The sequence below is a fragment of the Cyprinus carpio genome, chromosome A18 (genome assembly GCF_018340385.1).
Source record: "Cyprinus carpio isolate SPL01 chromosome A18, ASM1834038v1, whole genome shotgun sequence".
Classification (NCBI taxonomy): Eukaryota; Metazoa; Chordata; class Actinopteri; order Cypriniformes; family Cyprinidae; genus Cyprinus; species Cyprinus carpio.
Window position 1 is genome coordinate 11,045,178 of NC_056589.1, and position 15,507 is coordinate 11,060,684.

Here is a 15,507-nt window from a genome sequence, read left to right on the forward strand (position 1 = left end):
ACTTTGATAATGAATCATCATATTAGAATGATTTCTAAAGGATCATGTGATAATGATCCTAAAAATTCAGCTTTGCATCACAGAAATAAATGATAATTTAAAGTATAATAAATTTAAAAATATATTTTAAATTGTAATAATATATCACAATATTACATTTTTTTTCTGTATTTTTGATCAAATAAATGCAGGCTTGATGAGCAGAAGAAACTTCTTTCAAAAACATTAAAAATAGTAATGTTTCCAAACTTTTGACCTGTAGCCTACTGTATATATCGCATCACCCCAACTTCTTCCTCGTCGGCTTTTCCCGCGTTTTCACAGCAGCTTTATCAAGAACAGGCTTGCTCTGTGGTGAGTGATGCGGGCCAAAAAAGCCAGGAAGGAGTAGAAGAAGAGAGTAGTTGAATCAGTAAAGTGCTCGATAGGGACTCGCAACGGAGGCAGGCATCTAATCTATCCTAATGTGTGCACGCGCCATGAGTTTAGAATACGTAAACACTTTTTAATAAATTCATTCCCCGCGATTTTTTGGTCAAGTCAAGTGTGTTCATAGAGGTTTCCATGGGCCAATGCGAATAAAACTAGATAAAAAAAAATAAAATATTGTCGGACCTGACGTTTTATTCTTACCAAGACAAGATGTGATATGCATGGCCGTACCCAGGCTTTGGAGGGATGACTATTTTTAATACTTTACTACATTTAAGGGTGGATAATTTTATCAGTTGTTTATTGCAACAATACATAACTATAATAACTTATTATAGTCTAGTGCGCTTATGAAAGTTTATAGCATGATTTGTGAAAATGTAACTATACTGAATGTTAAATGTTAAATAGCATATACATCTGTGTGTACTAGTGTTAAATGCTACTGTTTTTAACAGCGTTGATAACGTTTATGACAGAATATCATGATAATTTTTGCATTTCCCTTACCGAATGTCGTATCCTGTCCATGGGCTTTTTTGATTGCTTTCAGTTTAAGGGCGACGTGTTGCCAGATACTGATACTAAAACAAACAAAAACCTGAAAATAAATAAAAATAAACCGAAATTATTTCCAATCTTTTGCAAATAAGATAAGACAAAGCTATCGCTGACTCTAAACTGAAAGTTCCTATTTTATTAAGTTTCTAAAGTGTTAAATTATGTGAAAAAGAGAAATCTAAAAACGCTTATAATAGTTGGATCTGGCAACACAGAGGCTGCGCCCACGCCCTAACTCTCAATTCTCACAAGCCGCGTTCACTCCGCCAGCGCCTCGCAGCGATCATTTTCATACCAGGGACGCTAAACATTCTTGCAAACTGTCTGAACTCAATTATACATGTCATGCAGGCATTCATATGAGGAGTTTAACAGGGGAAGTAGTGGCCTAATGGTTAGAGAGTCGGACTTGTAATCCAAAAGGTTGCGAGTAAAAGTGTCGGCCGGCAGGAATTGTGGGGGGAGTGAATGTACAGCGCTCTCTCCACCCTCAATACCACGACTGAGGTGCCCTTGAGCAAGGCATCGAACCCCCCCCACCCCAACTGCTCCCCCCTCTACAAAGACAAAACTACAATAGCATATTTACAGATGAAACTGACCTGCACTTGTTTGGTGATGGGGGACCGGTGGGGTTGTGGAGGTTATGATTTATGATAGAAATTAATACTTTTATCTAGCAAGGATGCTTTAAATTGATCAAAAGTGACGATAAAGACATTTGTAAACAAATATATATATTATTTTTTTTTTCAGATCAATGCTGTTCTTCTGAACTTTCTATTCATCAAGGAAACCTGAAAAAAATATACTTTGCTGATAATAGCCTACTCATTTATTATTATTTCAACAATAATAATAAATGTTTTTTTGAGAAAACATTTATTCTCAGCATAATCTGAAAATTTGAATGATTTCTGAAGGATCATGTGACTAGAGTAATGATGCAAAAAATTCCGCTTTGAAATCGCAGGAATAAATTACATTTTAAATTTATATTCAAATAAAAAAAATGTTATTTTAAATAGTAAAAATATTTCACAATATTACTGATTTTGCTGTATTTTGGATCAAATAAATGCAGGCTTGGTGAGCAGAAGAGAATTCCTAAAAAAAAAAAAAAAATCTTACTGTTCAAAAACTTTTGACTGGTATAGTGTATAAAATATATATTCCATGACAAGACAACAATAAAAAAATTATACCTATCCAAAATCCAAATACCCTGTCTCAGACAACTGCCGGGACAAGACCACAGGAAACAGATGACTCTTCTGCACAACCTGACTTCGCTGCAGCCTGGAATTGAACTGCTGGTTTCGTCTGGTCAGAGGAGAACTGGCCCACCGACTGAGCCTGGTTTCTCCAAAGGTTTTCTCTCCATTCTGTCACCGATGGAGTTTTGGTTCCTTGCCGCTGTCGCCTCTGGCTTGCTTAGTTAGGGACACTTCATTTACAGCGATATCGTTGACTTGATTGCAAATTATTGCACAGATACAATTTAACTGAACTGAGCTGCATGAAGACATCACTGAATTCAATGATGAACTGCCTTTAACTGTCATTTTGCATTATTGACACACTGTTTTCCTAATTAATGTGTATATATATATATATATATATATATATATATATATATATATATCTCGAAGTGGTTGTGGGCCGCCTGGACCAAAAAATGCCAGGGACGATTTTTTTGTCCCAGTCCAGCCCTGTTTATGCATGCATAACTCGTGCTTTGCAATAAAGCCTGAAAAGATCACGAAATCGACAGTGAAAGCATCCGAAGCAGGCCCGTTCAAAATTCTCTGGCGACGTCCCTGGTACATCGAAGTATTTTTGAAAAGCGAAAATTAAGTTTTTCCAACTCTAAACCCAGTCCCCACGTATTAAATTAGGTTATTAAATAAAAAACTAGCAAAACGGGTTGCATGGTGTCCCCACCACTTTTCAAAGCAAAGTTACGCCACTGAGAAAAAAGTTAAAACTATGATAATAAATTCGTAACAATACAATAATAAAGTCAAAATATTTTGAGAATAGATTTTAAAATGAGTTTCTATGGAGACTGGAACATGACAGCAAACAAACAGAAGTTAGATTCCATCATGTCGGCACTCATCGGTTGAGGCAAGTGCAGGGGTGGTGGGAGTGGTTTCGGGGGTGCTTGAGCACCTGCCCCTTTTCACCCTTGATGCACAAAGTGCGCTTTTGTCAAGGCAATTTTTTATTTGTTTTTTATTAAACGCCCTTTTGCGAAGGCCTGCCCAATCTAATTATTAGTCAAATTAATTAATAATAATTTAGCCGTAAATAAAATTATCCACATGATGACCTTTCACCTGACGATCTCATCCGGGACAATCCCTCACGTTCAGACACCTTTGCTGGGGCGAGCCATGATGGCATCCGATGCAAATGGAGGGTTTTCTTGTTAGAGTTTGTGAACAACTTTACAGGCTTTTAGATGATATACGGAATAAGGCATAGAATAAGAGCATCAAAAGTGTAAATTAGTAACCTTCAAGCTTTAGAAATAATAATTTACAAAGATTTTCCGATGACCGAAAGTTACATAGTTCAACGGTAGTTGGAAACCTCTCCCCTTGAATTGTAATGGCAGAAAGGAGACGAGGGAAAACCGTCCGTGCACCGTCCGCATTATGTAATTTTCGTCATCGGGAGGGCTCGCGGACAGCCGTGCACCCCCTCCGCCTGCAGGCAATACACAAACACAGTTATTTATTTTTGCCAATTATTATTTTATTTTAGTTCGTTTTTCCAGTTACTGTTGTTAGTTTGGTTTAGTTTTTTATTTATTTTGAAATTTACATTTTATTTCAGTTTACGAAAATGTTTTTTGACCAATAGTTTTAGTCTTAGTTTCAGTTTTCGTTTACGAAAAATAACTTTGATTAAACCTATCAAAATATGGTTTCAGTATTGTATAAAAAAACAATAAAGGTAAAATAATAATAATAATAATAATAATAATAATAATAATAATAATAATAATAATAATAAAAATAATAAAGCCTTGTGCATTTTAGGGAATTCTGAAAATTTTACAGTTGGTTTGATAACTTTATCTCAAACATTGTCAGAGTTTAATGAATTTAAGTAGGTACTGCATATTAAACAACTGTGGGCAGCAGATCCTTTTCCTATTTAGCGCCCAAACTCTGGAATAACCTTCCTAACATTGTTCGGGAGGCAGACACACTCTTGCAGTTTAAATCTAGATTAAAGACCCATCTCTTTAACCTGGCTTACACATAGCACACTAATACGCTTCTAATATCCAAATCCGTTAAAGGATTTTTAGGCTGCATTAATTAGTTAAACCGGAATTGGGAACACTTCCCATAACACCCAATGTACTTGCTACATCACTAGAAGAATGGCATCTACGCTAATATTAGTCTGTTTCTCTCTTAATCCGAGGTCACCATAGCCACCAGATCCAGTCTGTATCCAAGTCAGAGGGTCACTGCAGTCACCCGGATCCAGTACGTATCCAGCCCAGATGGTGGATCAGCACCTAGAAAGGACCTCTACAGCCCTGAAAGACAGCGGAGACCAGGAAAACTAGAGCCCCAGAGACAGATCCCATGTAAAGACCTTGTCTCAGACGACCACCGGGACAAGACCACAGGAAATGGATGATTCTTCTGCACAATCTGACTTTGCTGCAGCCTGGAATTGAACTGCTGGTTTCGTCTGGTCAGAGGAGAACTGGCCCCCCGACTGAGCCTGGTTTCTCCCAAGGTTTTTTCTCCATTCTGTCACCGATGGAGTGTCACACTGTTTTCCTAATTAATGTTGTTCAGTTGCTTTGTTATATATAATTTTTTTCCTAGAAATGAAGCCTTGCGTAAAGGGCATTTATTTATGTCTAGCTGAGTTAGTTTGGGCTCAAAACATAACAGCTGCAAAGGGTTTAATTAGTATGAAACCAAATTTCTAATGAATGTCAGACATCTAACTTAACCGCCATTGATTATGCTTGCAATTTTTACTGGAAGTGCCATTTAAAGGTTGAATTTAACATATCTTTTATTTTATTTTGGCTAATTATTAGACTATAATTATAAATACTATAGTGTTTCGTTCAGAAATGTATCATTCTTCATTTATAAATGAAAACAAAATGTTCATTTATCGTCACACACAGGCGTAAATACAATCATAAAGTCAAAACTTTTTTGGCAGTATTTTATAGTATTTGCAAAATTTTTGGTAACATTAATTATACAGAACGTTAATTAGGTAAATCGATACACGAATTGAAAGGGGAAATACAACATTAAATATTAAATAGCCCTAAACCAGTTAATAATATAATACTATTATATTACAGTTTAGTAATAACAATAATAATATACAAATATTAAATAAAAAGACATGACCCGTTAACGAATTTACAAGCCTGTGGGATGGATAAAAATGTTTTATCAATCTCTGATTATCGCAGGTTCCTATGGTCATGCAGGTTTGTTTATGCATTAAACTTGTGGCCACAAAAAATGGATGTTGTTCCCTCAACATAGGATCTCGAGGCCATGACACAAGGATGTTGTTACCTCGACAAAATAATCTGTTGGCCATGACATGAATTAATACAGTGGGGAAAATATTTATCTGATCCCCTGCTAGTTTTGTAAGTTTGCCCACTTACACAGAAATGAAGGGTCTGTAATTTTTTATGGTAGGTTTATTTTAACGTATAGACAGAGTACCAACCAAAAAATCCAGAAAAAAACATTATATAAATGTTTGAAATTCATTTGCATTTCAGTGAGTGAAATAAGTATTTGATCCCCAAGCAAAACATGACTTAGTACTTGGTGCCGAAACCCTTGTTGGCAAGCACAGAGGTAAGACGTTTTTTGTAGTTGGTCACCAGGTTTGCACACATCTTAGGAGGGATTTCGATCCACTCCTCTTTACAGATCCTCTTTAAATCCTTAAGGTGTCTTGGCTGTCATTTGGCAATTCGAAGTTTCAGCTCCCTCCACAGATTTTCTATAGGATTGAGGTCTGGAGACTGACTAGGCCACTCCATGACCTTAATGTGCTTCTTCTTGAGCCATTCCTTTGTTGCCTTGGTGGTATGTTTCGGGTCATTGTCATACTGGAAGACCCATCAATGACCCATCGTCAGTGTTCTGGCTGAGGGAAGGAGGATCTCGTCCAAGATTTTACAGTACTGTCCATTTGCCCCTCAATGCAGTACAGTCGTCCTGTACCCTTAGCAGAAAAACAGCCCCAAAGCATAATGTTTCCGCCTCCGTACTTGACTGTAGGGATGGTGTTCTTGAGGTCATATGGCGCTTTTCGACTGCATGGTACGACTCAGCTCAGCACGGCTCTGTACGGTACGGCATGGCTCGGCTCGGTTTGCATTTCCACTGCAGTTCAGCGGGATTATTCACATGTTGTTATAGTTGTGCCACCTCTACTGCCGCGACTCCTGAAAAACGTATTCATTCTGCGTCGCCCCATCAAGCTCTTGCTGGATCAGCTCCTCTGCTATCAAAGAGAGGAACATCTGTACTTCCTCAACAGACAATGAAACAGCCACTTTTTGGTTGTTAAAAAAAGATGCGCTCGTTCAAATCAGTTGCCTCGATCCTCCGCTGGCTGTGCTGATGTAAATCTGGCGGTTCCGTTGTGTTTGTGTCACAAGTTCAGAGTTTACAGACATGTTTTGGAAACGGTACAGTCCACTTGGAACCTCAACCGAGGTGGTACTAAAAAAAGTACCAGGTACTGTATCCAGTGAAAAAAAAAAAAAAAATGAACCATACCGAGCCGTACCATGCAGTGGAAAAGTGCCAATAGTCAGCATTTCTCTCTCTCCAAACACAGCGAGTCAAGTTAATGCCAAAGAGCTCAATTTTGGTCTCATCTGACCACAGCACTTTCTCTCAAGCCTTCTCTGAATCATTTAGATGTTCTTTGGCAAACTTTAAATGGGCCTGTAAATGTGACCTCTCAAGTACTGCAACATTTCAGTCCATTCAGGATTACAGTCCACAAATGCTTATCTTTTTGACTGTGGTCCCAACTGCCATTAGAACCCAACTGCCTTAAGATCATTAAGAACCTTAAGAACAAGCTCCTCCCGTGTTATTCAGGGCTGATCCCTCACCTTTCTCATGATCATCCTTACCCCAATGAAGCAAGATCTTGCACAGAGCTTCAGACAAAGGCCAACTGATGGTTGTTTTGTATTTCTTCCATTTGTGAATAAATCACACCAACAGTTGTCTCCTCACCAGGCTTATTGCTGATGGTCTTGTAGTCCATTCAAGTCTCGTGCAGATCTACAATCTTGTCTCTGACATCTTTTGACAGCTCTTTGGTCTTACCCATGGTGGTGGGAGAGGTTGGAATGAAAGATACAGATTGTGAGGACAGGTGTCTTATACACCTAATGAGCTGACATTAGGAGTAACTTCATAAAGTGGCAGGACTAATCTGTGTTCCACATAGGCACATAACCAAACTGTGGGAGCCAGAATTCTTGCTGGTTGGTAGGGGATCAAATACTTATTTCACTGAATGCAAATCAATTTCTAACCTTTATATAATGTGTTTTCTTCTGGATTTTTTGGTTGATATTGTGTCTCTATTCGTTAAAATAAACCTACCATAAAAATTACAGACCCTTCATTTCTTTGTAAGTGGGCAAACTTACAAAATCAGCATAGGATCAAATAAATATTTCCCCAATGTACAACTGTCACAACATTTTAAGACAATGTAGATATACATACCTTTGACCAAATGATGCCTTGTGGTTTGGGGTGTGTGCATTCAGTTTTGATGATTCTTGTTGGAGTTAGAATAAAGTCAACTGTGAGGTCATGACTTTCAGTGAGTTCCTCTGGAATGTCCACAACCTAAACACAGAAATCAGGTTGATGTGAAAAATGTGAAGAAATATATTATATATATATATATATATATATATATATATATTATATATATATATATATATATATATATATATGTGTGTGTGTGTGTGTGTGTGTGTGTGTGTGTGTGTGTGTGTGTGTGAGCTTTAGCTTACAGACTAAAGACCAGACATTCTCTTGCAAGCTACCCAGGCCCTTACTGAAAGGTGATTCAAAATCCTATACTTAGTTTTATGTTTGGTTGTTACTATCAATGTGGTTTGTGTAAAACATACTAGTGACGTGTTAAAATGTACTAGGAATGTACTGATGGTGACTTGCTAAGACATGCTGTAAACATGCTAAAACATAATAGCAACATGTTAAAACATGCTAGTGATGATAAAACATCCTGCCAACTTAAAAGATGCTTTAAACATAGTGACGTGCCAGCAATGTGCTAAAAACTTGTTGATATTATTATTGGAAACAAAGCTTATTATATATTGAGGCCCAAGCATATTGTACAAACAAGTGTACATATACTTGTGAGGGGTATATAGAAAGAAAAGGATGTTACAGAAATAAGTGCCACTAATAGAGGAAACTATGAAAACAAGAGTTTGTGGCCAGGAATAGTGTTTCCTGACATTTTTATGTACTCAATTTTAATGCTGGGGAAATACACAAGTGAAGCATTACTGATTTACAAATATAGCTAGATCTAAATCCAGAGGATCATGCATCACTGTCATATATTGTCAACAGTGCAACTCACCCAGGTCCAACCCTAAAACTTGTTAAACCATTAAGGCATTATGTTTTTTTTACCTTTATTTATATAGCGCTATACGATAGTGTCAAAACAGCATTACAGTAAAAAATGTGTGGTGATAATGCAAGATGACAATAGAAATCAATCAGTTTATCAGTTAAAGTCAGTTCATTATTGATTTAATGATGTCATTGTCCAGCTAAGTTCAGTTCTCTTCCAATGTCTGTGCAGTCAAGTCAAAAATGTTGCCAGAAATTGTGTCCCCAACTAAGCAAGCCAAAGGCGACAGTGGCAAGGAACCAAAACTTCATCAGTGACAGAAATAGAGAAAAAACTTTGGGAGAAACCAGGCTCAGTCGAGGGGCCAATTCTCCTCTGGCCAGACGAAACCAGCATGGTTAATTCCAGGCTGCAACACACGTCGGATTGAGCAGAGGACTAGTCTGGTTCTTGTGTTCTTGTGCTGATGGTCCAACGAGGTCTTCATGGGGGATCTGTCTCTAGGGTCCGTCTAGGTGACATGGTCTCCACTGACATTCAGGGCTTAGAGGTCATCTCTAGGTGCTGATCCACCATCTGAACTGGATGGGGACTAGATCCAGGTGACTGCAGTGACCATCTTATCTGAATACAGACTGGATCTGGGTGGATACGGTGACTTCAGAATATTAATAAAACAACAATAATATTAGCGTAGACGTGCACATCATCGGTTCTCTTTTAGCAGTTCAGTCAATATACTGTTAGGAGTAACTGAATAACTCGGGATATTGGTTTATTTCACATCAGAGGGAGTGTAAGGCATGTTTATAAACCAAATAATTTAAGTAATTTGTGGATTAGTGCGTATTGGAGACGTGAACAGTTTCAAACGATTCAGTTTGATTTGGTGAACTGGTTCGCCCAGTTCACTAAGAAGATCCAGTTAAATAGAAAGATTTGTTCTAAACCCCATTACAAATGAGGCATTTGTTGCATCTAGTGGGGACATAATTTCTGATTATAATGACTTATACTGTATTTTACCGCGTCGAGTATCGCGCTGCGTAAACATAAAACCATGTCTGCATTTGTGATCTGAGAAACAACAAACAACAAGCCTACTCTACTAATCAAAACTCGCATTTGAATAATCATTGCCAAATTATTTAAATATAAAAAATGTACTTACAGGCTGCGAGTCAGAAGTGCCAGACTGTCCTTGCAAAGTTTGGACTGCCCAACTTTATAGAAACAGCCATTGTGCCACAGACGCATTGCAGGCTACTTGATCAGGAAACAGTCCTCATCCTCCATAAAATGCGCCGCACACATCTGAATATTTGGGTTGAACTGTTCTGGAACAGTGTTGAAATACAACTTAACCACTGATTTCTAGTCGTGTCCTCCAGTGTTAATTTCGTTAACGAAGACGACTACGAAAAATATTCGTTAACGAACATTTTTTCTGTGACGAAGACGAGACGTTGACGAGCTAAAAATATTATCTGATGATGAAATTATGACGAAATTTATGCCGCGTTTTCGTTAACTAGACGAGACTGGACTATAATGTTATTTGAGGACTACCAGACATTCAAAATGCATCCTATAGGCTTTTGTCTTTCAAAATGTGCGTCCCTGTCATTGGATTGCAATCGAATAAGGGGCGTTTGAATATCTAGTCAGTATAGCAGCCGCAGTGGATGGATAGACTACAAAAACGCGAACTAGCGATCTGAAACAATGGCCTCAGCACCCGAAGGGGTATGGATAAGGTAACCAGACGTCCTGTTTTTCCCGGGAGTCACAATTCGTTGTCGATTAACTTAAAGTTAGTGAAGGCGGGATAGGCGAAATCACGCTGATAGAAGTGTTCTCTCTGTCACGCGCGCGCACGCTCCACTTCCTCAGTTCTCATACAGCGCGCAATCAGTTCTCAATGCATAAATACACACACAGCAGTCCAAATGTTTATCGTGTAGAGTATCTCATGTAAATACAGTAGGTTATGGATTAAGTGAACGTGAACAGGTGGGTGAAAACTGAACGTGTGTCAGTATTTCATGCATGCCTTCCGTCTTTAAAGGACAGCATTCCAAATTAAATACCTATCTGTCATTAATGTTAACCAACAAAAGATGTTAAATGTATATCGCTCATGTTAAGAAAAATCTACAGTATCTGAAAAATGAGTTTAATTTGTATCTCTATTGTATTTGTCTTATTGTGCTTCTTTAAATATATTATATATATATATATATATGCAATGACTTTTCGTCGACTAAAACTATGAAAGACTCAAATGACTAAAATGTGACTAAGACTATTAAGCATTTTCGTCTCAAGACTAAGACTAAATCAAAAACGCCTGCCAAAATTAACACTGGTGTCCTCTTTTGGAAGGCCAAACAAAGTAGTTTCGCTTTCATAATGAAACACAGCGTCTCCACAACATGGCAGTGTTATGCAAATCTTCCCACATAGTGACGTAGACATGTGGGGGCGTGTTAAAATGAGCCGTTGTGGGGTGTGTGGTTGACTCTTAACTTTTATAAAGAATCTCTCTTTGGATTTGATACTTTAGTCTTTGCAACTTTACAGATCTTCTTTATGCACCAAGAGCTTGTAACACTCCAAAGAGAAAGGAAATTTTGAAATCTCTTCATATGACCCCTTTAACTAAAAATGAATGCTAAAATAAGTTCTAGGTTTGTAGTTATTTATGAAGAGTTCAGATGCAAAAGCCTCTAAGTGCCATCTAAAACTTTCTTCTAAAATGGTTGTTTTCTCAGGCTCCTATGTTTATTAGGGCTGTCAAATGATTAATCACGATTAATCACATCCAAAATAAAAGTTTTGTTTACATAATATATGTGTGTATACTGTGTATATTTATTATGTATATATAAATACACACACATGCATGTATATATTTAAGAAGAATATGTTATGTTTATATATTAAATATATTTATATATATAATATAAAATATAAGAATATAAATATATAAATGTATATACATGTAAATATTTTCTAAATATATAATTTATGTGTGTGTATTTAAATATACATAATAAATATACCCTGTACACATACATATATTATGTAAACAAAACTTTTATTTTGGATGTGATTAATCGTGATTAATCATTTGACAGCCCTAATGTTTATGTTCAGTTATTTTACTTTAATGGGAAAGAAAATAAACTATTAATTGCCATTAAAGTGAAATTATTGAACCTACACATAAGAGCCTGATAAAAATGCTAATTTTAGAAGAAAATTTCAAATGGCACTTAGTGGCTTTTGCATCTGATCCCTTCATATGTAGTAGTATACAATTTACACTATTTGTAAATAATATTTTATTTTAAAATGTGCACATTCACTCTTATTCATATGTCTAACAGTCGAAAACACAAATGTGTCTTGTTGCGTTTATTATGATTTAGGTCTACATGAATCATGATTGCATATTTTCAATTCAAAACGCCAAAATTTCATAAAAAAAAATTTCATCACTAGATAGAGTAGTTTGCATCACTAGATAGTCTATTACTGTCGGTCGCTGAACATTTCTATTGTAAAACAGTTTAATACATTACTACTTCTTTCCACTAACTCTCATTGCATTGTGACAGTGACAGTAAGACCCACCTTCTTTGATTTGATTGGCCATCTCGATCATTTTGACATTGACGAGTGCTGTTGGACCACTGAGGCAGACCAGCCTAAAAGTGTAACTTTTAAAACTTTTTGTCATCCTAACAACAAACAGCTTTACTCATTTTTATATACAGAGTCTTATACTGTCTATCAGCTATGACTATTTTAGTCTTTCAAATGACAAAATGGGCGGAAAAACAGTAATATAAATTAGACACAAACAACATAAAATGCAAGCCAGGAGCAAGGCCCTCTAGAGGCGCAAAGCCCTGTGCGGTCACACACTTGGCACAGCCCTTGCAACGGTAATGTAAATAAGAAATTAATTCTGTAGTTAGTCATTGAATATATCAGGAGTTTTCACACAAGTAAGTTTGGTCAGTTTTGTTTGTCTAATAGGACACATATACTGTTATAGGAATGACAAACGTTAGTGAAAAAAAAATGACAAGTGAATCCGTTAAATTGTTCCGCAAGTTATTGCTATAATTAAGTTGGCTTGAGAAAGCCAACTTATTGAAATCTGACTTAAACTTAGTACTGCTTATTATAATTTCGCAGAAACATGTGAATCACCACATTTGAAGAGACTGGCAAGCTGTGCGAGAACATACCCCGCAGTAGGGTATAAGTTGTACCCCTGGGGCACAAGAGCAATGCAAAGTTGCCCCATATACATATTATGGTGAGGGACAGCCCATGAAACAACTCACGTTTTTCCTACTATGGTAATTTACACAGGAATTTTGCATTAAACATAACTCTGCATCACAATGTCATAGGGACATGGGGGTGGGCTCATTTTACTCAGGCAACCAATCAGACTCTCAGGATCATTATGAAGCTGTCAAACCACGCCCTAGCAACCATTTAGAGCACCCTAACAAATGATCCCATAGACTGCAATTATAAAAGTCTCAGATGGATATCTTTGGATCACATGTCATAGAGACATGGGGGTGGGCTCGTTTGACTCAGGGCAGCAAACAGCCAATCATGAATCACCATTGACACTTCCTAGCCACACCTTTGCAACCACTGTCGAGCACCCTAGCAACCCAAACAGGCATATCTTCAAATCTGAATGTCATAGAGACATGGGGGTTGGTTTATATCATCATTGGCAGCTGCCAAGCCACTCCCTAGCAACCAAACAGAGTACCCTAGCAACCATCTAGCAACACAAATATCAGAACATCATAGAGACATGGGAGTTGGTTCTTTTGGCTCAAGTTAGCAAATAGGATTTCCAACATGCTACACATGCTAGCAGTGAATAGCCACATGCTAATAATGATTAGCTAAGTGCTAAAGCAGGCTAAGAACATGCTTAGAACTCTATAAATCTCCATAGTAATGATCTGTGACAACTAGCAACTATCTAACAACACCATAGCAACCACCCCGAGTACCCTAGCAACCACATAGCAACACCATAGAAACCACCCCGATTACCCTAGCAGCTGCCTAGCAACACCCTAGCAACCACCCTGGGAACCCTAGCAACAGCCCTAGCAACCATCCTGGGTACCCTAGCAACAGCCCTAGCAACCATCCTGGGTACCCTAGCAACAGCCCTAGCAACCACCCCTAGAAACCATCCTGAGTACCCTAGCAACAGCCCTAGCAACCATCCTGGGTACCCTAGCAACCACCCTAGCAACCATCCTGAGTACCCTAGCAACCAAATAACCCTTATCCCCATTTACCCTAACACACCACCCGGGGTACCCTAGCAAATGCATAGCAACACCCCAGTAACCACCCCAAGTACCCTAGCAACCACAAAATGACACCCTAGCAACCACCCCGATTACCCTAGCAGCTGCCTAGCAACACCCTAGCAACCACCCTGGGAACCCTAGCAACAGCCCTAGCAACCATCCTGGGTACCCTAGCAACAGCCCTAGCAACCATCCTGGGTACCCTAGCAACAGCCCTAGCAACCACCCTAGAAACCATCCTGAGTACCCTAGCAACAGCCCTAGCAACCATCCTGGGTACCCTAGCAACCACCCTAGCAACCATCCTGAGTACCCTAGCAACCAAATAGCAACTATCCCATTTACCCTAACAACCACCCGGGGTACCCTAGCAAATGCATAGCAACACCCCAGTAACCACCCCAAGTACCCTAGCAACCACAAAATGACACCCTAGCAACCGTATAGCAACACCTTATCAACCACCCTGTGTATCCTAGCAAGGCACTAGCAACCACCCTGGGTACCCTAGCAACCACTCTGATTACCCTAGCAACCGCATAGCAACACCCTAGCAACCACCCCAGGTACCCTAGCAACCATCCTAGGAACCACCATAAGTACCCTAGTAACCTCATAGCAACACCAAAGCAACCACCCAGAACGCCCTAACAACCACCTAGCAGTTCCCAAGAAAACGCTCATTATTCCATGGTCTGTCTGAATACTGGATTCTGATTGGCTGGCAAGTATGCAGTAAAACAGTTTAATGCACAGGTAGTTCCAAATCAGTTTAATCACCATTCCATAATAATGCACTGCTTTAATTGATGCACACTAACCAACACGCATCACTCACGCACACACACAGAGAGAGAGAGGGTGTGTGTGAGACAGAGAGAGAGGGGTTGGAGATCGCTGATTGTGCTGCACACACACACACATAAACTTATTGTCAGTGCTTCCCACTGATTTTTTTAATAAAATAGCCTAGATACTAGATTGCTACATTATATTCCTCAGCAACCAGGTGGTAAAATCACTGTTTTTTAAGTAATTGTTTGTACAGAGAGATGCACAGACGCAGCACGCAGGTACACACAACTGTCATCTCTCTCTGTCTCTCTCTCTCTCTCAAACGATCGATCGATAATTAATTGAAATTGTAAGATGTTTAATCTGACTCCAATAATACGAAACCATCAAACTTGTCAAATATTTAAATCATATTCGGTCTTTTTCTAGACCTTCGCAATTTATCAGGATTTAGTTTAAATTTTAGTCTAGCGCCATGTTTAATCTGACTCCAATTTTACGTGATCATTAAATTTGGGCAATATTTCTATCAAAAGCTGATCACAGATATCGACTGTTTATTAATTTAGTTATTTAAGTATTCTGGAAATCCCATACTTTCAATTATTCGTTCATTAGGGACTCGGTATCGCTCAGAGAACTTAACGGCGGCCGGTCGCAGTCTCACGGA

General features: G+C 38.4%; 1 protein-coding gene across 2 annotated transcripts in view; it reads right to left on the minus strand.

The window, feature by feature from the left end:
• The window catches only part of mthfsd (methenyltetrahydrofolate synthetase domain containing), a 77,313-nt gene that overhangs the window by 3,672 nt on the left and 58,134 nt on the right, over nucleotides 1-15,507 (minus strand). Inside the window, exons 7-8 of one of the 2 annotated variants that reach the window (XM_042774991.1) lie at nucleotides 7,776-7,901; nucleotides 943-1,033 (exon numbers count right to left, since the gene is read on the minus strand). In XM_042774991.1, the coding sequence (XP_042630925.1) occupies nucleotides 943-1,033; nucleotides 7,776-7,901 (217 nt within the window). The remainder of the gene's footprint in view (nucleotides 1-942; nucleotides 1,034-7,775; nucleotides 7,902-15,507) is intronic. The other variant, XM_042774992.1, reaches the window with a different exon arrangement.